Source organism: Empidonax traillii, unplaced genomic scaffold (assembly GCF_003031625.1).
Source record: "Empidonax traillii isolate 1590-97213 ecotype Southwest subspecies unplaced genomic scaffold, ASM303162v1 scaffold46:size3806547, whole genome shotgun sequence".
Taxonomy (NCBI): Eukaryota; Metazoa; Chordata; class Aves; order Passeriformes; family Tyrannidae; genus Empidonax; species Empidonax traillii.
The window spans coordinates 484,140-508,616 of NW_020955239.1; the positions used below are offsets into that span (position 1 = coordinate 484,140).

Below are 24,477 nucleotides of genomic sequence, written 5' to 3' on the forward strand. Positions count from 1 at the left end.
AGAGGCATCTTAAAAGAACGGATACTTGGGAGCTGTCCTTTTAATAGCCCTGAGAATTAGCAGGGAACCCTTGAAGGATAACTCTCCCTTTTGCAGTTATAGCAAGGGCAAACTGTTGTGATCTGGTGCACTAAAGGACAGGTTTTTTTTTCTGAGTAACTTTTTGCTGAGCTTGTTAGTGACCATGCTGGTAGAAAAATGTTAAAATCTGGGCATAGTCAGTCCTGGGTCTCACTATGTTAGTAGCTGCCTAGATCTGTGCTGCCTGCGGGTTGGAGCAGTGGGAACAGCCTGCATTTGACAAGTGACTTGTGGGTCATGTGTGTGGCATTCTTGAGGGGAGGACCAGTGTCTCACCTGTAAAACTTCGTGCCTGGCAGTGCAGAAAACTGTACCCTGCTGACCCTTGAAAAGTTTTTCCCTGTGTAAGAGAGGACCCAGAGCTGATCAGCAGCAGGGAAGGATTTTGGTAATAGCTAGCCCATACTTGGAAATTAGTTTATCCTGCTTTAACCGTGACCTTTTAAGAGGCGTTTGTTGTTTCACAAATAGTGTGGACTTGGCAGACCAGGCAGCTTTTAAAGGGCCAGGGTTCTGATGTTGCTACTGTTGTAGTGTTAAACCCTCCATGTCCAAATGCCAGCACCCTACTGTTTGGTGACTATAGTAAGAACTGTGCACCATTAGATACACCCTGTAAACAGTGGCTTGGCACTCTTTAACTGTGTCTTCCTGCATTGTGGTTTTTTGTAGGCAAGTCACAGGTCCCCACATCGACTGTTTCTCCATTTAACTTGTCCTTAAATGACAGAAGTCACTGGTGAGCCCAAGCTGGTGCTGCTTGTGACTCCTAATCACATTTCAGCCTTCATGCTATGATGGTGCTTTTTTTTCCTTTCAAAGTAGGTTGCTTTCAAGTGTCTTAATGAAACCATTTGCTGTAAAATTTCTTCTGAAGTTAAAATGGATACTGCCTCACTGCCTAATGTCTTAATAATGTGCTTGGTTTTTTCCTTCTATATGAATGTATATTGCCTCATTAGGGCAGGAAGCGTGTGTGATTATGGATGTGTTTTCATGTATTCCTTTCAGTGAAAAATTTTACAGTTACCTAGGACTTTTTTCCCCCACTACCAAGATGTTTGGATAGCAAAAATCTTTCTGTGGACAGGTGAGGTTCTTTCTGAAATGCGGGAATTCAGCCTCCCAAGATCTTGTCTTTATGGAACTCCTCTAATGTTAATATGAAGCAATGGGCTCTGGAGAGTGGGGTGTTTGGGGGCTTTTTTTTAACCTAAGCTTGAGGAAGAAACTGTGAAACATTTGTGAGCTTTTTTTGAAAGGACTGATGTGTGTGTGTATGTGTTTGTCCATCATATTCAGTGTTTCCAAATGGATACAGTTATGACTCAAAATAAATTATTGGAAATTATCCGTGGAGTGGCCTGTTGATTTATGCCCACACACTCAGCCAAGACAAATGACCAAAAGCTGCTATCATCTCATGGCTATTTAGCTGTGACTTGGGAATAAGGGAGCAACAGGCTAAGGAAAAGTTAGGAAGCAGGTGTTCTTCCAGTTCTGCAGAAGCTGACCTTTGGGTTTTTTGGTGTTGGGATGAAACAGACCTGCTGGCAGTTCTCACCATGCCGGAAACCAGGCATATTCCCCTGCAGTAGGAATTTGAATGGGGATCTTTCATCCTGTGAGCAATCCATTATCATTATCCGATCCAGAACCCCCAAAATGAACAGTCTCTTACTTTAAACCCTTTTCTAAGCTGTATTTGGAAATGACATGGATATTCTCCGTACAGATAGTGGGAAGAGATGTAGCCTTTGATTCTGCTGGTATCTTGGGACAGCTGCTGAAAGGCAAGATGACTTTTAATGAGTAGAATCACAGGTGCCTTTGATTGTTCCAGAGCTCTGCTTTGATTTGCCTGTGTAGCACTTCTCTTTGCTGTTCAGCTGTTCCTCTTTGAAGATTACTTTGTGCTTGCTGACAACAAGGACCTTGCACTAGCAGTGACTCAGGATTTTAGTTAGGTGAGAGTGGTGTGTGCAGCAGTGTCAAACTTCTGACACCCAAGCAGTGCTGAGCTCCTTTAACTCCAGTGCTGTTGATGAGGACATGTGAAACTTCTGTTTCTCCCAGCTTTTTTCATGAGTTTTTCCCCTCATGGCTTGTCATGTTGTCCCTGCAGAGCAGGGCCATGTCTGGAGTGGCAGCTCCTGTGCTGTTGTGGCTGTTGTCCATAATGCATAACAGGTCTGCAGGGATGTGAGCTGTGGATCCCACTGCAGTGGTTCATGGACCCTTCCCAGACCCTTCATTGTCCCCCTCCGTCTGAGGGGAGCGGAGGGAGTTAATACTTCAGGCACTGTTCCAAATCCAGTTTGAGCTGGGCCTGGGAGACTTTGAAGAGAGTGGTATACAGATTTAATAAGAACCTGTGGTCAAGGTTTTTGGGAAACTGTGTAAACCCTGGAGGGCAGGTGTCAGCAGAGGATGGGGAGTTTGAAATTACTTCAAGGTTCTGCAGTTGCTCTTGTATCAAAGTGAAAATCTTCCCCCCCTCTCCCTGTGCAGAAGGAAAGTCTGGCTTTGCAGCCACCTCCCTCTCTTGCTAAGAAAAGCAAGGAGCTGACAGGCAGGAGTGTGCCTGAGCTGTGAGAGTGTGGGCTGATGACCAGCATTAAGGCACTGACATCTGCATCTCTCCAAGTGCTGGAGCAGGAGGAATGCTCTGGCACAGCTGCTGGATGAAGCTATTTCCTTGGTCTGATAAACCCTCTCACGTGTCAACCTCCTCCTGGAGCTTCAGTTTGCAAAACACTATCATTGTGCCAGGGATTCTAGGGGTATCCTGTGCAGTATCTCAACGGCATCATCTGGCACAGCCTTCCAAGGAGGTACGAGTTGTTTCAGCCATGTGTGGATTGAATGGATAAAGTCAAGTGGCTTCTTATCTCCCCTTTGATTCAGACCATGTTCAGCATGAATGTGCCTGATTCCTCAACATCTCTCTTCCATAGCTGGATCCAACTGAGGCTTCAGCTCAATGCTCACACTGGCAGTAGGCAAGGGCAAAGGGTTGTCAAATCACAGCTCCTCCTGAATCTTCTTCTGGCTTCTTGCTTCTGGAACTGCCCAACCAGGGAACATCTTGCCAGGAGAATCTTTCAAAGCTACTAGGAATATAAGAAAACCCTGGAAGATGAGAGTACTAGAGACTAAGGCCAGTTGCAAAAGTGTTGACTGTACTTCAAGTTCTTAGGGAGGAACTCTGCTCCACGTAATCAGCATTACTTTCTTGCATGGTGAGTGGGCACTGAGATGAGTGGAAGCTGTGGGCCTTGAGGACAAAATGTGCTTTGCTGGGGAAAGAATCTGCAGTTTAGAAGACTGGATGTACCCCTGAGTAGCCAATGGTTTGGGGCACCCTTTTAGCTGTGAGAGATGTAGATTCAATCCCTGCTCAGCCTGTTGCTGGAGTCAAGACCAGGAAGCGTGTGGGTCCATCTACTTCACCACTCCATATTCCCTTACAGCTGTAGCATGTCCTGTTTCCAGCCTTCCCTCCTCCAGTGGAGGAAAGATGTGACCTTGCCTTTTGTCCTCTGGGTCACCATCGTGCTTATGCCATGAATCCAGATGGAAGGTGGGCTGGGAACTTTCCTTGCTGTGTTTGTCGTCAAGCCTCACGAAGGAGGAATTCAGCTTTGGAAAAGGCCAGAAGTGGGAGCATAAGGGCTGGTTCAGAGGTATTCCAGGAGCTCATTAGGCTCTACATGGCAGAGGCTTCCAAGACTTGTACAAGAGAAAGTGGATAGCTGTCGCTGTGCTGCCACAGCATGCTGCTGTTAGCACCAGGTGTAGCTGCTGGCTCCACTAGGGCATTATTTGGGTAGCTCAGCCCTCAGCTCTGCTTCTCCCTGCCTGTTTGGCTCAGTCCTCTGCAAAAAACAGTACCCTTCTGCAGTGCCTGTTCTTCCCTGCAAGAGAAGTTATTCAGCCCTCTCTCAGCTTGCCGCTTCCTCTCACAATCTGCCTTTTAATGTAGCCAGATGGTCTGTACCCGCCCACTCTCCACGCAGGCACCTTCAGCTCTCTGCACTTGGATAATGTGCTTGTCTGACCTGCTGGCGGTCAGGTTTGTAAAGAGCCTTTAGGAGACGGTAAATGTTCATGTGTTGTAGAGGATGGATGTGGGAGGGAACCTGGGAGTGACAGTTGTTTTCAGACCTGCACCAAGAGCCTGCTTGGCAGTCTGGCTTTTTTGGGCAGGGAGGGTTTCTGGCCACATCCCTGTGAGCTCTCTGCGTGGACAAATTCCTAAAGCTAAAGCTCTGGAGCCTGTTGATTCGCTTGGGCACCTGACCTGTCCTATGCAGGTCATCTTCATCTGCAGTGCTTAGTGCTGGTTTAGGTTCCCAATCCTGGACTTCTGTCTAGAGCCTTTCAGCCAACTTCTGACACAGAATGTGCATTACCAGCTCAGTTGTGTTCATTTCAGATTTGGGTTTATTGGAAATTTTCAGTGCTTATAAGGGTTTTACAAATGATCTAATACAACGTAACAGTAAACTGCTGTCTTCTTGGTGTTACTCAAGGTACTGCCAAATGCTTTTGGAGAGAGCTTTGCCTATCTTGTGAGGGGGAAGTGATTCCATCTTCCTGCCCTTATGCTGTTGCTAAGACATTCTGTACCTTAACAGCATTACCCTGTCTGCATTACGCTGCAGGTTAAGTAAGAAACCTTCATTTTAATCATTTCAGCTTTAGCTTATATAAAAAATACAATCTGCCTTTTTCTTGGATTTTTGTCTTTTTTTTCTTTGAAGTACTGGATGTAGTGAAACGTCCCAGACAGACTTGCACAATACACCCTGAAATACTACAGTTAAACAGTTTGGGAAGTGTTTAAATGACAAGATAATGAGGCTCATAAACTTGGGATCGCCACGTCAAAGCACCATGCTTGTGAACTGACCAGTGCTGCCAGCAAGGTAGTCCCTCAAAGAAGAATCCAGGTTTTAGATTATCCATATGCCATACAATGATCTGGTTCATTAGCAAATATGGTTTGCATAAGCAGCTCTTCCCTCTCCTCCTCCCATCCAAACTTTTGTGGCACAGTGTGGCACTTTTCTGGCACAGCCAGAAACTGTGCCCTGGGTGGCCAAGTTTGCAGCAGTGGTCGGGTGTCAGCTGACAGTCAGGTCGGTTGGCTCTCTGAACGAGCTGTCACTGGCAACAGAAAAGCAGCAGGTTACTGCTTAAGGAAAAGGTGTGCAGGTCAGTCCTGTGTACTTCCTTTGGCGGAGGGCTCATGTCAGTGCTGCAGCTCCGTGTGTGGAAACGGCCTTGGCCTCAAACACACCCTGTGCTAGGCTTTGGTTACTGAGGCTTCACAGCCACCAGAAGAGACAACCCTACAGAGGCTTCACGTGAGGACCTTGTGGGGAATGACTCCGTGAAGTGCAAAGTGAAACTGTCAGATAAGCTTCCATACATGCTTAGTTCACAACAACAGTGACTGCAGGGAGCTTCCTTGGGCTGCCTGCAGTCCTTCTTGGCAGGCCTTCCCCTTGGACTTGTGTCAGTCAGCAGGGAGACAGCATTGAACAGAACTGGTCATTCCTCTCCCATCCATCTCCTTTGACTCTGTTTTGTCACATTTGGAAGTTGGGGAGAATTTCAGCTACTCTCCTGCGTAGCTGGTTTCTCCTTTCTTCTCTCTCCCTTTCCTTTTTCATCAGCAGTGGGTACTGACTCCATGCCTTGAATGCATTCAGTATAAGTCTCCTTAAAGAAATTAGGGACACAAGGAACAAAGTGACAATATGCAGATGTGTACTTAAGAGGTAGTAAAAAGATGACTTCTATTTGATGAGGGAACTACCCTAAAATAGCTGTGGGATATGGTCCTTCTGCTGTTAGTCAGGGCTGTGACATGTTAAGCATCTACGTGCAGATCACTACATTGATATGTCAATCATGCTGGGGAAAAATAATGTGTTGCCCTTTTCTACTCCTCTCCACCAAGAATTTTGCTCCTCCCCCTGACAGAATTCATTAGCTGCTGTTTGCTTAGCACTCTGAAGAGGAAAGGTGTTTCTAGAAGAATAAACAGAGCCTCTGGAAGAAGTTTCTTCAGGAAAAATGCAGGCTCATTTAAGTCCAGACCAACCCTTTGAGAGTACAGGCAGCTGGGCTCCTATTTGTACCTGAATTTAATCACCCCACCAAAGGTGCCTTGCGCTGGTTTCCCATACAGGTGATAGCGAATAACTGTCCTGTCTAAAGAATAGTTTGCTACGACAATGTCTGAACAGCCTTTTACCAGGGAGTGGGGGAAGAGAACATGAGGAACAACAGGCGATTACCTCCTAATAGGAGGTCATATGTAGAATGAACCCAGTCTCTTCCCGTGCCTGAATTTCTCCTGGTTCCTCCAGTTTGCTGGCTTGTTAATGTTAAATCATGCACTGTTCAAACCTTACTGACACAGCAAGCTAGAACAGGTTTGCTTTACCACATCAGAGGTGAGTTTAATTTAATTTTTTCTCCAAGTTGTTGCAGATCCTGTTTGGTTTGTATGTACAGAGCTTATTCATGACTGCATGCAGCTAACATGCTTTCACAGTGAGGCAGGTGAACACACTTCACTTTTCTGCTGAACTTTGACAATAGCTTTTTCTTCCTGTTAAAATGCATTTTATGGGACAAGGGTGTGTCCAACTCCAGTCATGACTGGTAGAACTGTCTGTTCTAGTTCTCCCTGCCAAGTCAGGCTGACGACAGCACAAATCGAAAGACTCCTTAAGTAGGATTTATAGTTGATCAACTTTGGATTTGTGAACTAAATCATCTGCTGTGGACAAAACAGTACTGTGTAATTCCTACACAATCATTTGGCTTGCTATAATTGTACTTAAAGATTTTCCTAAGGCAGCTTTTAGCAGAAGCTGCATGGCCAGATCTGCTAATCAGCTTAGAAAGTTTCAGCTACTTATCTGCTTTCACTGTATTCTTTTTCAGCAGATTTAAAAGTCCTGTGAAGGGTACCACTACATTTTCTTTTCCAGGCTGCATGGAAACTTAGCATAAACCTCTGCTGATGTTTGTCCATATAACAGAAGCAAAATACCAGCAGTATAGAACCTGTTTCGTGTGCTCCTGGGGAGCAGATGACTGACCTGTCAAAAGTAATCCCTAAAATTAGTCTACAGGGTATATTACACCTAAGTAAAAAGAACTGCTGCTGAGGGTGTATGCTTACTTGTTACTGTGTTCAGTGGCAATCTTTAGCTTCTCCCATAATATCCTTTTTTCCTCCATGATAAGATCAAGCCATGCCTGCAAGTACTTCCTCCTGAGGCAGGCTGCATGGAAGGTACTCGCTCTCTCCTCCTGAGTGGAGAGATAATCCTTGTACTGGGGAAGGAGGACAGAGAAACAGGTAAGAATAGCTTTTTTTTTTTTTTTTTTTAACCCTCCTCTCTCTCCCAACCTTTGGCCCAATAAACAGAGACAGAGCAGTGGTGAGACTGTGGCAGTGAAGGGTCATGGGCACAGGAGAGGAGGAAAATCAGCAAGGTGAAAGAGCGCAAAGGTGGAGGAGTAGTGTGTAGGAGAAAATTCTGGGTGGAAGAGAAGGATGGAGAGTAAAGAGCTGAAAGAAGGACTCTGGAGAAGGGAATAATGTTGCTGGAATGGGGACAGTATAACTCAGCAAAAGTTGTACTACGGGTGTGTAAAGTGAGAGGAGAATGTGGTGAGGGGAAACTGTGGCAGCAGCCAGCTCTCTTAGTATCATTTCTCTGCTGTGGTGCAGGCCAACCTTTAGCCAGTTCCTGAAGCCCCGTCTCAGTAACATATGGGAATAGAAGCCCTCAGCCTGAGACATCTTCTTCATGAGACTCTGCTGGGTGTCCTGAAGCCAGGTCATCAGGCATTTCCTCTGCAGGCTCAAGCAGTAGTGCCTTTGTGCCACCTGTGTGAAGACAGCAGACACAGAAAGCAGCTGGTTACTTGGACTAGTGACTACGTAAGTATAAAGCTACAGAAAACTGGGTGCACTAGAAAATCACCTCAGGTTTCTGGGGCCCCCAAAATGCAGATGTCTGACAGCTGGTAGTGTCTGACCCACACAAACTGAGGTAAGCATAAGGAACAAATCCAGTCTATCAGGCCACTGCTGTGTCACTTCTAGAGAATACCCTTTCGAATTAGATGCTCAGTTTAATGTATTGTAAATGGAGCAGAGGCAGGGCCTGTAGCAGTTTAGGCCAACCCTGTCCATAATGCTGACCCGCAGGGTGGACATACGGAGCAGCTTGTATCCATCTACTTCTTCCCAGCTGGAGGCCCGTGTGCATTTGGTGAACTACTGTGAGTAGCTCCAGTTCCAGTGACTTCAATGGAAGCTTGCCAGCTTAGCCCTGGGCTCTGGCTAAATCTTCAGGATACGAATGAGTGTTAGTGTGTCCCTGATAAGGCACATCGATCCAGTCCCGTACAAAAATGTTTTATTTGCATCAAGGTCTCAGAAGCTGTTCTGCACTGAAGGATATGGACAGCATAGAACAGATTGCTGGATCATCACCTGTAGTGTCCTGCCACTAGCAGTGGCCAACTCTGCACCAGCAGCAACTCCAGAGAGAGGGAAAGAAAGCCCTGATGATAGGCTGGGGTCAGCAACTGTAACTACAGTGGCTTGGTGGTGTCTTACTGATTAGTTTCGTTGTGGAGTAAGAGAACTGAGAGGCTCTTGTCATATGACTTCAATTTAATTTTTTGGCCATATCACACTAACTTACCCTGTGTTATTGGCATCAAATCATATGGCAGTTAGTACTGCAGACAAGTGGAGGCTAACAAAAGATGATTTCTCAATAGATTGAAATGCTTTGCTTTCTCTGTCCTTTCGGTTCCTGTTTATTCAGCTATAAATGAGGATTCCACCCTTGTGGGTTTTTGATGACTTTTCATGATTATTGTCAGATGGGCTGATTTAAAGAGCTAATATAGGATAGGGTGTGCAGGGAGAATTTTTGCTTTTTCTGTCTCTACCTGGCTTAAAAGCCTATTAAGGCTTCTGCTAAGTGCTGCATCGAGGAAGCAGCACTCTTCCCCTTCCTTCCGTGGCACCAGTCGTTTCCTTTATCCTCAGCACTTACCATCAGGTTTTCCTTGGCTTGCTCCCTCAGCCTTTTCCATGGCACTATTCCCAGCTTTCTGAGCAGGACCTTCTCATAATGATCTTTAGCCTTTTTCTGGAGCTGATGCTCTTTCTCCAGCCTCCTCTGCTTCTCCAGTTCCTTCTGCAGTACAAAAAGCAGTAGTTTTAATTCCCTCAGGATGAAGAGGACGTTAAGCAATTACAATAGATTATCATATTGGAGCTGGAGGTTCTGACCTGACAGGAAATGGGGATCTGCATCATCTTTAGGAGTGCAGACCAGAGATGACCCCATGTACTAGAACCTGTGTTTGAAAGCAAACTTGTCTTGAAAATTCTCCTGGGAGATGATGGTGTTTCTGAACCCTTCCTTGGACCATGTATCAGCACTGCAGTTTGGTAATACTGTAGCAGACATGTCATCTGTGGCTACCAGGAGGGCTGATGTAGCAGGAACCTCCTTTTATGGACCACCTCCATGTGGGGCAGGGTGATTTAGTGAGCTTGGGGAGGGAGTGCAGCTTTCTGTGCTTATAAAACTAGATAGAAAATGTTTCCAAAAATGTTCAGAATTTACGCATGGACCCTACCACTTAATCTAGCCTAAATAGTAGGGGAAAAATGTGGGTATTGTCTAACTGTATAATATTACTTTTGACTGATATTTAGGGATTTAGGCCAAACATTCTAAAACACTCAATCCAAGCAGAACAGTAGTTGCAGATCAAATTCCTATAGGATTTAAAATGTGCTATTTGAGTTATTAGGACAGCTCATTTCCAAGTAACAGTAATGAAGTGCAGCTATTCCTAGGCTAGCCCCAGTGAGAGGATGGTTCTATTCTTCAGGTGGAAAGTCGACCTTAATATAACTGTCAGGCTCATTTACTTTTAAATTGTGTATTTGTGACTAGTATCATTGGGTACACTGGAAGGGGAACACAAGTGAAAGGAGCAGTCTGAAAGGAGACAAAACACGCTGACCCTGTGGAGGCTGATGTAACTGTATCTCACACAGAATGTCCACCTGCTGGGGCCTCTAGTCCAGCTTTTGAGACAGATATGGCACTTCACAGAGTGTCTGGTACACAGCCCTGCCCCTTATGTTGCCAAAAAGGGGAAGGTGGTGAGTCTGTGGAGTAGGTGCTGTGCTCTACCGTCTCTGAGTTCTTGTGGAACTCTGCTCTACTAATGCAGACCTTCACGTCACGTTACTCTGGCTGCTGTCTGAGTACTAGTAATGGCTCTTCCTTATCCCTGCTAAAGAGAGAGAAACAAGTGAGGTGTTTAGTCACCAGCTTCTGCTGCCTTCTCTCCTCCCGTCGTTTTTCCCGCTGAGCTTCCTTTTCCTCGGCCTTCTTCCTCTGTCGTGCTTCCTCTTCAGCCTTCAGCTGGGCCTTAAAATGGAGAAAGGTGAAATTTAATTTGATTCATATGACCTTTACAGTGAACACAGACCTCTAAGCTTCTAGGATTCTATGACTTCTTGTAACTGGAATGGTGTGAAAGACAATGTATTCATTTTCCACTTCCCTTACCAGTTTTTCCTCTGTTTTTCTTTGTTTGGCTTCCTCTAGTTTCCTCCTCTGTTCTGCCCGCTGAATTGCTCTCTCCTCCATCCCTATAGAAACACAGGACATAAGGCTTAGTGAAAATAAGCTATGGGACAGTGACACAAGTTTGGTGCTCAAGGATGACCGCATCACTCTACTGCCAGGCCCCCATGGCCCTGGCACTTCCCAGGCAAAGGGACTTGCTTTCTGCTGCCTCTTACAGCTATCAGTGTCATGAACAAGGAACTTCTAAATGCTTATGAGATCACTCAGGACTCCTGCAATTCCATTCACTCCACCCTCCTTGGTTGACAGTCACAGCCATGAGGCTCAGTTATGAAATAAGCTGTGTTCAAAGGGTTTGTCCCTGTCCTTCCTGATTGAGGGCTGAGGCTCATGGCACATGATTTAGCAGCGATTGCTATGAGGTCTCCAGTAAGCTCTAACTGCTTGTGACAGAAAGCATCCTTGTCACAGTGACATAGGGGTATTTGGTCCCACTAGTGAGAAACTACTGCTTAATGCTTCTTTTGGGAGATAAATTGCAATGCAATGATCTTACTGGCCATCAGCAAAGCTGTTACAGTGCTGATGTGACCACTCAGAACACACAGTGGAGTTGGGAACCTGTACTTGCTTCCTCTGCAGTCACAATGCACAGGCTGGAGAAATCAATAACTGGGGGCATCAAAGTGTTTTGAACAGCTTTCTTCACATCCTTCAGTTGTCCCAGGATCCTCTACCAAGGAAAATCATCCAGTGGTAACTTACTCACTGAAGTTTTGGGGATCTTTAAACAAAAGCACTTGAGGGCTCTGAAAAATATGCTTGCTGTCTCTAAGGTGTACAGAGTTCAGGCAAATCAGAGTGAGTGATGGCTTGGACTAGGTAGCATTGGAGCTCAACACAGGCAAAGAAAGGCAACTTCTAATGCCAAACTACCAGCTCTGATCCCAAAACTGTTAAAATATCGCAACGGTCATATTCCAGACAACCTTTAACACAGACCATGACAACTAGTGTTGTATGTTTATCGTGAATATGCTGTTCCAGTGTGGCCAGAGAAAGGGAGATAGCTCACAAAAGGAAGGGATCTGGACCTCCTTCCCCAGCCTGGCTACTGTTGTCTCAGAAAACCTTGGATAGGTACTTAATTCCATTTAAAATCTCAACACCTCTGTCAAAGTCAGATGAAAATGACTGGTGAGTTTAAGCATCTCTTGGATGCATAATGAAGGGAGACTGATGAGAAAAAAACCTGTAGAGCTTATCTCTCTGGGTCTTGTCACACCAGAAATGATCACAAGTGTTTGGAGTAACTGCTACAACGGTGTACAAAGTGTGGGCATGAGGGTCTTGCAGTGTCCCATGTTTTACATGACTTGGGCGTGAAAACAGCACTGGTCAGGCTGGGAAAGAGAGTGCTGAGTTTTACTTCCATACTATCATCAACCAGCAAAGCTGAGGCAAAGGAAGAGAGACACTTCAAGACAAACTGTTGAGAAAAGTGGTCTGAAATGGTTTTTGCTATCTAGAACAATACCTTTCAGTATTGGATGAGGTGAGGTCAGACGGCTGGAGGGCCTCCTGCCTTGCATCGCTACCCCTGTGTTTTCTGGCCCATGAGAATCAGGTGAACTATGAAAGGAAAGAGTTAAGAAATTTATCAACTAATGTGGTAAAATGATGTCTCACACCTACCACCTATGGCCTTGTAATTTCTGTTCTCCATTTTGCTGCATTTTCATTCTGAATCCCTGATACAACTTCCTTCTGCTTGAAATGGGATTAATGATGCATCCTTGTAAAGGAACTGAGTTCCAGGGATGCTGTATGCTCTGAAATACTGAGGATGATGCTCTCATTTTTCCTAACTAAAATAAATCCCTGCTGCTGCTATGTGTGACATTGGCATTGCTATCTCTAAGTGGATCCCGTATGGAACATGGGGTGTCAAGCCATTGCAAAAAGGGGAGAACTGTGGCTAGCCTGATACTATCCTTGAGGCTAAGACACAGCTGAGAGGAAGAGCAGATAGCACTAGTATGACTGAAATGTGGCCGGCACATTCTGGCTCATCTTGAGTGGGAATGAGACATGCTGACTAACTGACCCTGATTTATTGAGGGCACATACCTCAAAGGGGTTGTATTCTTGCATCTGGATTGTTTTTCCTCTCTGGTTTGAGAAACAGAATTGTCAATCAGCTGGGTTACATCTGTGGCTTGTGCTGCCTCTTCCTTATCTCTGCTCAGCCTCTGATTTTCCTGCAGCTTAAGGATCAGCTCTTGCTGTTTCTGAAGCTGCTGCCTCTGCTCCTCAATCAGACGTTGCTGGAAGGCGTGACGGTGCTCAAAACGGCTGCCATAAGCAGGAGATGTCTTTGGACCATGTGCCTGAAACTGTTGGAGGGCAGTGGCTACTTGATTCCTGCACACAGCCTGGTCCTGGACACTCAAGGCTGCATGTTTTACAGTAATCTCCCAGGCAAATTTGTGTTTTCTGCAGAAATTAGATGTGTGAACAGTATCCCAACAAGAGTGGTCTCTGGTCTGATCAGGCTCTTTCTGTAAGTGGCAAGTTTCAGCTGGCTGGGGAAAAAAAAAGAGGAAAATTTGGCATTGATTAAAAGGAAGCACTCTTCTGCCCTTACTACACAGCGGGTTTTTTAATGCAAATCTAGTGAGATGCCTGAGAAGTAGGGTAATCTCAGCTATGCAGTCTTTATTCAGTTCCTAGTCAGGCCAGAGGGGCCCCATTATGCACAAAATGTGAGGCTGTGGGAAAGAACTGTTAAGGAGCTGTGTGCCATTTCACTGTGAGGAAGAAATCTTGATCAGGCAAGAGCTTTGGCAGGAATATATCCTGAATATTTTGTTAGGGAGCACATCTTAGGACAGCTTATTTCTGGGGGATTAGCACACTCCTTTTTGTACTATGTTGTCTCTACTCTGCGCTCAGATGGAGAATAAAGGACAAACAGTTGTTGAACTGATCTATGTGACTGAATGGTCCCTTTTCAAATGCAAGAGAAGTCTACACAGTGCTGCTTCCTCGTGCCTCTTCTCCAGCCTTGATAAATAATACCATGAAACAGATGCACAGTGGGGAATGAGGCTAAGCCTTTCCTGACATGGTCATTCCATGAAGCAGCATCAGATATAATGTCTGCTTTCTGGTTTCTAGGTCAAACCCCAAATTCAGTCCCATTCTTCCAGCACAAGTTTTATCAAAAGAAAAATATGGGCCTACTAGGATAATATAAGCACTGAAGGAAAACTTTTGCTGACACTTAAGCAAATGAAAAGCTTCACCTGAAATATGCGTGTGAGCTCTCATGCTTAGATCGGGATACTGCTGTAGTACAAGTTTTAGAGACAGAAAGAAAGGTCAGGATCCAACCTGAGAAACGACAAGGAAGCAACCTCTGATTCTCCTCTCCTACCTGCTTGTGATGTGCATTATCCTAAAACAGCCAGTGACAACCTTTTTTTTTTTTTTTTCCCCATGCTTAAATACTGGAGAGCTCCACGGCATGAAAAAACTCTCTTGTCATGCAGTCAAGTTCCTCTTTTTAAGTCTAAGCTGTAAGATGTAACTAATCTCTCAGTAAAAGTGATCTGGGGGTGGGATGCTCATTGCATCTCACAGTATATGAAGGGCTGTTCTCTGGCAGCACTAGAGATTATTTTTAAAACTCATCCATTGCCCTTCTCATGTGCCTCTGACTTTTAGACTTCTCTCCTGAACAGTTGCAGGCAGGTATTTGGGGATTGCTCTGGGAAAGAAGCCTTACTCTGGGACAACGTGCTCTTTATTTCAGACTGCACAAAAGAAGTACCTTGTAAGAGTCCTGGGATGCCAACAGACAAAACTACATGGGAAGGATTTACCTTGTCTTGCTGCAATCCTTGATGATGGATTACTACTGCTGTCCCAGGCTGGTTAACCTCCAGTGGCTTGTGCAGACCACCCTTCCCCTGTGACACGGCTTCTAGCAGCTGTGCCATCTTTCTCTTTGTCTCCTCCCTCTTGATCTGCAGCTCTCGCTTTTCCGTCTCCGCCCGGCTCCAGCACTGCCAGGCCAGGAAGCAGCAGCGCAGGAGCCGTTGCTGGTTATGCTCTGCAGCCAGTTGGTTCTTCCTGAACGAGAAAGAGCTTGTGTTATGACAGGAGTGAGGCTTCTGCCCAGGCACAAAGCCCCATAATTTCCTGAGCCTTTTTGTTGCTTAACTCTGAAGGCCCTCTGAAGCTGTACAGGCTTACTCCAAGGAGGAGTGGGAGGGCAGAAAGGATGCCCGCTATTTTGAATTAAGTTTCCCTAGTTCACATTTTGCCATTCCTGTGCCAATCCCGGGCTGTAGGATAGTTGCAAAAGAGGTATCATGTTCCCTGGCCAGCATAGAGGAAGCGACAGTGTCTCACCAGTGAAGCCTGCCAGACACCTGCAATGGCAAAATTTTCTCTGGATGATAGGGAATTCATCCAACAGCCTCCTTAATGAAAGGCACTATCCAAAATGATCATTGCTATACTACTACTGAAATGGCAAGTAAGTATATTAATCAGGAATAAATTTGGCAACTCATGTTCTCCAGACTTCAGAGCAAGCCAGGGTGAGATTTCCAGGAAAAATACCTACAGAGAGAATGAGACACAGGCTCGTTGGAAGTGCTAAAGCTCTTGTTTATATCTGTCCTCCTTTTCATCTGTGCCACAACGCCTCTGGCAGACTGCAGGCAATGTAGCAATTTTCTCCAAAAGCTGCTGTTTCCCCCCTGCTGGCTAACTGACAAGCTCCTTTTACAGCCCCTGATCACTGCTCTGCCCAAATACTGCTGCAGTAGGAGGAATTCCACAGTATAGGGTCGCTACCTGTTTTGATCTTTGAGACGAACTTCCAATTGCTGTGTTGCCTGCTCTACTTTTTGGGCCCAAGTATAATTTCTCCAGGCTCTCAGGGCCTTCAGTTGGCATCTCCAGTCAGCAAGGGCTCTGGCTTTTCCCATTTTGATTCTCTGCTCCAGAATGACTTTCAGCCAAGCAGAAAAATGTTGTTGCAGGCACTGCATGGAAGAGTTTCAGAAAACCAATGAGCAAGATACAGCCTGTCACACAAATGCTGATCCTCTCTGCCCTTCCCCTTATCTGACTTTCCTTTTTGAGATTCTTTTTGGAATCCTCACTTTCAACAATTACCTTGAGGGTAAAAGAAAAGTAATGCAGAGCATGTGCAGGTCTTCTACAAAAAGCAGAAAGGGTCTAAAAAGACACATCATATCATGTGGCTCTATGCTTTGGAGTGAAATACACTTAGTTCACCAAGTGTAAAGGAATAAAATGGGTGAGAAACATAGAATTTCTAGAGACAGGGAAGATGTTTCAAAATCTAGATAACGTCTAAGATGCTACAGGTAAGAGTGCTTCTATGAAGAAGTGTTGCTTTTTTAAATTTTTTTTTAAACTTAGACAAAAATCAAGACATGGCATGGCCTCAGCTCATCCTTGTTCCAGGAGGAAGCCAAAACTTTCCCCTATTGTGTAATTAGACTTGCTGACTTTGGGAGTGATTTACATTGTACAGAACAGCAATTTGCTATCTAATCTACCCCATAATTCTAGCCCTGTCACTGCAGACACTGTTCATTTTGATCCTCAAAGTGGGTCAACTCACAGGACTCTGCTGTTCCCCTTTTGTCATAGTGCCTTGTGTTAACTGCATTCCTCTCCCTCACCGAAATCTTCAAATGGAGACTTACAAAAAGTCAGTGCATTAGCTACTTCTTTCTGCTTTGGGAAAGTAATCAAAATGTCACGATTGCTTAGCTCAGCTAAACTGTGGCTTCTCACAGTACGCCAGTCCTAAATTGTTCTGTGGTTTCATTCAGGCTTATCTTCACAGCTTAGACTGCGCGTGGAGAGAGGTTGTGTACTGCTTAAGAGCAGCCAAGCTCAAATCCAGCAGATGGGCACAGATGGAGTAGGCCATGAGAATAACCACCATAAAAGCTAAGGGATTCTAGAAATCTAGATATAGATATGCAGACATTAATGATGGTGACTGTTCTATTAATTAAAAACATTATGTGACGGATAGTATTCATACCATTCAGAAAATTTATTCCCTTTGCTGTCTGCCCATATAAAATTATTCAGTACAAAGAGATCAGTCTTTAATTGCAAGTACTTGATACACTGTGATTAACCCAGAGCTGACCATGATATCGAAACAATGAAAGTAAAGGAAAGAGATTCCTACTGGGAATTATTAAAAGAGCTGTTGCAATAACACAGAATATTCTACTGCACCCAGCGGGAGTGGATCCCTGAGGAACCCATTACTGCGGATGTGCTGACATGCTTCAACTGCCAGAGACACAGCTCAAAACTCATCCCAGGCTGCAGCACTTCTCTTTCTTCTCCCTGCTCCTGCACCAGGGTCTGGCAAGGCAATCTTTAAAATGCCTTTACACATACAAAATAAATGCTTCCCAGGCCTCTTTTCTGCCACTTTCCCCTTTTAATTCCTTCCTTAAGGGAAAACCAGGACTTTTAACTTGAGTTTTGCCAAGGGTAGCCAAGGGCAGGTAGCGCAGAGTCTCAGATAAAGAGAGGTGATGCTCACTCTCTGCTTACTGGTGTGAATCATGTGCAGCAGCTCCTCAGCCTTTCTCTGTTTCTCTACTCCTTGCTCTTCTTTCCTCAGGACCAGGGGTGGTGACACAGTAACAGGTACCTCCTGCATTGACAGCTTCTGAATTTTCTCTTGGCTCTTTCCCTCCCTGGAAAGTGAACAAACATACAGAACTAATGCAATTATATACAATCTAATACATTCTCTTTTTGGCCAATCCTAAGAGACCTCTACAGCTTAGAAAGTTGCTGATTATTTAACTCGGCCTTCTTAAAAACTGCCTTTGTAATGGTTTGGGGTCCCAGAGATTAAAGAGTGTGAGGATTTCCAAAATATAGCAGGCAGAAGAAAACAGTAAAGCATTTCAGTAAAGATTTCAATAAAGCACTTATATGAGAAGATTTAGGATCTCAGGGCTGCCTAAGTAAATAAATGGCATCCCTAAAACTAACATCTCTGTGACAATCTAAGCTCAGCAAAGGAAAAAATTTATGTCTCTGCAGAATTCTCAACTAAGAATGCTCTTTATTCTCTCATAGCAGAGGAAATATTGCAAGTGCTAGACTTTGAACAGACTAATTTATTCTTTTATTTTTTTCTGTGTACTGGCTTTCATGCTGCATTAGACACTAACAAGGCTGGATGTGGCCATGGAGTTGATGGAGAGAATGCACAGTGGTGCAAACACTCCTGCTTTGTGATTCAGTGCACACACTGGTAATGGCTGAGGGGAGGATAACAGTATCTTTAGCCCGTCTTCCCACTGTGATAAACTCTGCCACGGATGTTGGTAACAAAGGACTAAAAGGTTTTGAGAGAGGTTTTTGACAAGAGGAATAACAGCTGTTTCCTTTGGTACCACCACTCCTCTTACATTTACACAAAAGGAGCTGATAAGTGTTCTTCATTCTTTCCCTGCCTCCCTCTCCTTCTTACATTCTCCATGATTCTGCCACAGTGAGCCTCTTCTCAGCCATTTCCTTTCGCAGCTTCACCATTTCCCTCTGGATCTCTTCCTCCTCCTTCTTGGCTTTCAGGGCCTTCCTTCTAGCCTCCTCCTGTGCTCGGAGCTTGGCCTCAGACAGCATTGCTTTCTTCAGGGACTCTTCTTGTCTCTGAAGCTCTAATGCCTTCTGATGCCTCATTCGGTTTTCTTTCACCTAGGAAGGAGGAAGATGACAAAAGCAAACACCAAAGGCTGAAGAATTTGAAGCTCATTGTACACTGACAGGGTGGGTCACAATCCACCTTTCACATGAAGCAAGCAAACCTATCCGTAGCTGGCACTGACTGAAGAGATGCTGCTCTCAGACCAGAAAACAATCCGTTCCAGAGAGTGACGTTTAACCAATATTAATTGATGGGAGCAAACTAACTGCTGTGGCAGCTTTTCCTGTCAGTCTTCAGGAAGGAGGTAACCTGAACAGATGTAGTAGAAGATGACTGTGCAAGCTAATATGCCCATGGAAATGCAGTAATGTTTCAGCTGAACTGTGGAACAGTATCCTTGGGTATTTGCCTCCAAGTCAGAGATTACTGCAGGCTGGGAGAGAATGCTGGGCAGGTATTACTGAGCATTTACTCTAATCCTATAACCTTCCATCTTATTCCTTTTAACTGCGCTGCCTTGCCTGCTCACCTGCTTGTGTCTGAGCTCCATGACTATTCGTGGATCTGCAAGTTTTTGTTTTTCTTTGATGTCTTCAAGTCTAAGATGTTTCATTATCCCACAGTTCACATCTTCACTCTGCAAAAGATGCTGTAGGTATTTCTGGACAGAAGAACTTTCCATTTCACGTTCCAGGTAGCTGCACAAGTCTGAAATGAGAAGTTCAGATTATCTCAGGCTAGTCTGAAATGAATAAACCCCTCTGTCTCAGATCACAAAGCCTAATGTAATTAAAGGGATCACTTCCCCAGACTGTGAATGCACTTCTGATGAACACGGACACACTGACTGCACTCCATTTATCCCCAGTCACAATCAGGCTCCCATTGAACAGGCTAGAGCAGTAAAATTGTTTCATCCATTTTTCACTGCCTTGCCTCTGAGCATCTCGAACGGCCCTATAAACTTGACAGGCCTCAAAAATACCCATTCAAAAAAGAAAAAAAATTCTTTTACAAAGGGAGACACTGGATGTTTATGAGGTGAATTTGTGCAGCCTTACAGCAAGCTGCTGTAATAAATGGGGTAGGAAAATCACCACATCTAATCTTATTTCTACCAAGTCCACTATCTTGGCCTCAAAACAACTATTACCTCTCAGTGTGACAAGCGAGGAGATCCGGCCCCCCTCCCCAGCACATCCTCAGAGAGGAAACAGGAACTGCTTTGAAATGCTCTCACCATCAAACTGCTCAGACTTTGGAGGGGCTGCAGAAGGGTCTTCCAGGAGGACAGAATCAACTTCTTCTTCTCTGTCACTCAGCTCCAGTTGCAGTTTGGACTTCATCCAGTTACTGAGCAGCTCTTGGGCTATCATGAAGAAAGAGACTGATGACTTCACTTGCTTAAAAAATACATGGATAAGTGTAAACTAGTAAGACTGTCTCTGGGATAGTTATATCACATGCTGAGAATGACTGAAAGCTGATCTGCAACAGAAAATGGAATAAGGCTAATAGTCTGCTCTCATCTTGATCTGTAAAGGAACAGGAAGAGAAGGTGGCAAACTTTTTGCCTGTCACACGTCACATATGAATTCTTCTCCACTTCATTTTTCCTTCAAGACTCTGTGGACATTTAGATCACTCGTGTGATAATTACAGCATTTATCAAGGAGATGGAATTCACATGAGGTTAATTCATAACTTGGATAGCTTTCATGTGTTTTACTGCTGCACTTGCAGACGCTTAGATCTATTTTCCTCATGTACAACCACGTTTGTCATACCTTAAATACAAAAGAACCACTGTTTGGGCAAGCATTTGCTTCCTGTGTATAAGTTAACCTTTGCAAGTACCACAGCTCGAGGACCAACTGGTGAGTCTAGATTACAAATCTGTCAGGTGGCAAGCTTCACCTGGGACTACCTGTACTCAGAATTAAGACTGCCACTACAGGAATGCACCCATGATACTACATGTGGTACTTCTCAGTGAGCTCAAATGCTGCCTAATGAACAACTGGGTATAAAATTCTTCTATGGACTACTTGCATCTCCACTCTTCTGTGGGAAAACACAGTATTCCTTTTTCAGAGTTCCTTACTCAAAAGCAAGGACAGCTGCCTGCCTGCTGCCTCAATAAACCACCTGGCCTTGCTGCACGGGTGGCCAAGCTGCTCCTGAAGCAGAACACTGGGCTGTAAACTGCAAGGCATCTGGGGCAGCCCCCCAAGAAGTGAAGCCATCCTGAGCCATCCACGTGGTGAGGATGGGCAAAGAGCCGGGATCTCATCTCATCTCATCTCAGCAGCTGCTGGAGTGCAAGTCACTCCCTGTAAAGGCACACAGACAACAGACAGGAGGAAGCAGCAGCTCCAAATCTCCAGCTCTAAAGCAAAGTGAAGATGCTCCCTGGTATTAGGCAACAAAGCCTTTTTCAAATTTTCTTAAAAAGGGATGGGGTTTTTTTAAAGAAAACATACATCTAGTGTTTATTGTCCTGCAAATCGCTTTTATAATCTCTCAGGCCAGCTCAGGAACAGGGAAATATATCTGATAACAGAAAGCAGAGAGAAAAACAACTTGTCACTTGGGGAAGGGTTACTCTTTTGACTGGGATTTGTGGGTATCTTATCATAACTGGAGTAGAGGGGTTCTGGCACTCCTCTTATTGATACCTTTCTTTGTAAAGTGGGCTATGTACAGTTAATACCATTAAGTATTCTAATAACATATTCCAGAGAAAAGAATCTGAGGGATTGGTAGCTACAATTAGGAAAACCCTAGCAGAGAAGGACAAACAAAAATAAAAAACGTGAGGAAAGCAAGCAACTTTTCCACCACAGCAAAAGACAGCTCCTTTGGAGCCACTGTGCCATATAATGCATTCACACAGTGCACTGTAAATAGACAGGTGTATGCCTTGCTATTAGTTGATACCTTGATGATTACAAGTGAAAAAGCTGAGTTCCTGTATTGAAATGGATACTCTTGACATGTGTCAGTGTTCTGTTCTTTATGGCTGACTTTTGACTCTAAAAATAATGGTTAACTCAGTTTTTAAAATCCTGTCTCCTATCAGCATTTTACACTGCAGACACACTTCTAGCACTGATGGAAGGTAATTTCCCTCCTTTTTGTTTTTTAAATCTACCACAGCTTTATTTTCAAACTTCAGGTTGTGGCTGCAGGCATTACAAAAGGAATATTTAGCTAATTAGTGAGAAAAATGTTGCTTGGGAATCAAAGCAAACCCACAGTTATTCATAGATGTGAAAGTTACACAGAGCAACTCCATTTCCACATCTGGCCTGCTATCAAAAATATGTCAGGTAATTTTACCTGGTTTCCTATAGCCCACCAACTCGTATTTGACCGTATAGTGCATCTTTAACGGCAGAATTTATCCTTGTCTTGACCTGATATCTCCAGGAGAGAAGGAGTTGATCCTTCTCTTAGGCATGCTACTTAAGATCTACCTTGAACTCCAGGAATTGGTCCTTCTTCTGCCTTTCTCCATTAGATGAATGACAGCCTACTAGGAACTGCTTCTTATGATCTCAAGATTTATAAGAGCCTGTTCACACCAAAACCACAAGGCTGGATCAAGAACAGTTTATCTTAGACAACTTGTGGCAAGTGGAATTTTAGCTCACCTTCCTCATGGGCCTCATCATGATCTTGCAGCTGTTCCATGGTTTCCAAACTTGTTACAGGACCACAAGGCCCCTGTGGATAGCTTGACTTTTGACGGGAAAAAGCTTCAGAGACAGCTTAGTCCACTCTCTTTAAATTAAAGAAAGGAAAACGTTTCTAAGGATTGCTGCAGATTAATTTTGACACTTCCTATATCCACGTTTCTCCCCCAGAGAGAGCAAACATCAGTGGGAATGCAACACAAGACAGCACGGCTGTGCTATGAAATAGATTTCTTTTGAAACATGTTTCTCTGATTGCTCGATTGACTGGATAAATTTGACGTAGAAGTCATTAAGCAATAAACACTCATTTGGCAATTAGTGTGTCGTAGAGGTTGGAGAACACATAGGGAGAACGCAAACACCCAGCGCCCGGAGACTGGATGGAGACTTGCTGAGCTAGTCCCCAACAACCAGCAACTATGAAATGTGATACCAGCCTTTTGTCATAGCCAGGCTGGCCACTGTGCAAATACTCTGAGAGACTTCCTGTCCAATATTCATCTCTCTGAGATGTAAATGGTCCTGACATGTCACTGTGTTTTTACATGCAACACCAGTACCCTGGACAGTCTGTACTTCTGCAGAACTCCGTCCCTTTGTGTGGTTGCCAGAGGCCTGGGATGCTGCCTGAGGAGGCAGATGCACACTCCTACCTGCCATAAGAAGCAGGCTGAGGGTGGGAGCATGGGTGTGCTGAAGAAAGCAAAACAAAGGGAAGTTCACCCTAGAATTTCACTTTTTCTGACGTCAGGTGTTTGTAGATGTAGGAGATGGTGCTTTAGGGTAAATCTCTTGTATTACTTGCCCATACAATCAGCAGTACTGCTCAACAGCACATTCTGTGTGCTGACCCATGAGTTTTTTGCATGGCAACAAGACACCTTACTCTTCATAGAGTTTGGGTTGGAAGGGACCTTTAAAGGTCATCTAGTCCAACCTTCCTGCCACGGGCAGGACATCTTTGATAACACCAAGCTGGATGGGGGTGTTGCTCTACTTGAGGGTAGGAAGGCTCTGCGGAGGAGTCTGGACAGGCTGGATCGATTGGCTGAGGCCAATGGTATGAAGTCGACACAGCCAAATGCTGGGCCCTGTTCTTGAGTCTCAACCACCCTAGGCATTGCTACAGCCTTGGGGGAAGAGGGGCTGGAAAGCAGCCCAGCAAAAAAGGTCCTGGGGGTGCTGCTTGACAGATGGCTGAACATGAGCCAGCAGTGTGCCCAGGTGGGCAAGAAGGCCAGTGCCATCCTGGGCTGTATCAGAAATAATGTGGGCATGAGGACCAGGGCAGTGCCTGTTCCTCTGTGCTCAGCACTGGGGAAGCCACATCCCTAGTCCTGTGTCCCAGTTCTGGGCCCATAAATTCAGGAAAGGCATTGAGGTGCTGGAGCATACCCAGAGAAGGGTAACAAGGCTGATGAAGGATCTGGAGGGTAAGTCCTATGAGAAGCATCTGAATGAGCTGAAATTGTTTAGCCTGGAGAAAAGCAGGCTCAGGGGGACCTTATCACTCTACAACTGCCTGAAAGGAGGTTGTAGCCAGTTGGGGTCAGCCTCTTCTCCCAGGAAACAAATGACAGGATAAGGGGAAATAGCCTCAAGTTGTGCTATGGGAGATTTAGACTGGATATTAGGAAAAATCTCTTCACTGAAAGGCAGGAACAGGCACTGGAACAGGCTGCCCAGGGAAGTGCTTGAGCCACCATCCCTGGAAGAGTTCAAAAACCGTGCGGATGTGGCACTTGGGGACATGGTTTAGTGAACACGGAGGTGCTGGGTTAATAGTTGATGATCTTAAGAGATCTTTTTCAGCATTAATGACTCTGTGATCTTCAACCACCCCAGGTTGCTCAGAGCCCCTTCCAACCTGACACCGAATGTTACTGTGCAAGTTACCCCACCTCGACTCCACCACTGTTCCACGCTACCAGATCCAAACCTCGGCAGGGGAATAAGAAACACAGCAGCGTTCCAACCACCCGCCTCCCTTCCTGAACCCGAGGTTCAAACGCTGCCAGCTTTGGCGCCGTTCGCTCCAGCCCTGCGCGGACCTTCCCCACCGCCGCCGGCAAACCGCACGGCCGCTGCTTGGGGAAACCTCATCCCTGATCCTGACGCCGGGATGCCAGGGGACCGTCCCGCCCCCGGCGCTTCCCCCCGAGCCGTGCCCCGTTACCTCCGGGAGGCGCCGCCAGCGGGACGGCGGCGGCCGCTGCCCGGCCATGGCAACGGAAGGGCGGCGCCTGCCCGCGGCGCCCGCTGATGACGCCCGGCGCGGTGGGGAGGGAGC

At 45.3% G+C, this 24,477-nt stretch overlaps 1 protein-coding gene across 2 annotated transcripts; it reads right to left on the reverse strand.

The window, feature by feature from the left end:
- Window positions 1-4,514: 4,514 nt before the first annotated feature.
- CCDC191 (coiled-coil domain containing 191) lies at window positions 4,515-24,430 on the reverse strand. 2 transcript variants are annotated; one of them, XM_027878826.1, is made up of 16 exons: window positions 24,364-24,430; window positions 22,143-22,272; window positions 19,727-19,855; window positions 19,016-19,194; window positions 18,313-18,536; window positions 17,368-17,524; window positions 15,618-15,808; window positions 14,636-14,885; window positions 12,879-13,333; window positions 12,286-12,380; window positions 10,728-10,810; window positions 10,485-10,586; window positions 9,189-9,332; window positions 7,850-8,002; window positions 7,289-7,419; window positions 4,515-5,811 (listed from the first exon to the last, which is right to left on the reverse strand). In XM_027878826.1, exons 2-16 carry the CDS (start codon window positions 22,180-22,182, stop codon window positions 5,679-5,681), a joined length of 2,466 nt encoding a protein of 821 aa, XP_027734627.1. In that variant the 5' UTR covers window positions 22,183-22,272; window positions 24,364-24,430; the 3' UTR covers window positions 4,515-5,678. The 2 variants fall into 2 exon arrangements, with proteins under 2 accessions (XP_027734627.1, XP_027734626.1); XM_027878825.1 differs by having other exon boundaries at window positions 7,289-7,443.
- Window positions 24,431-24,477: the final 47 nt, after the last annotated feature.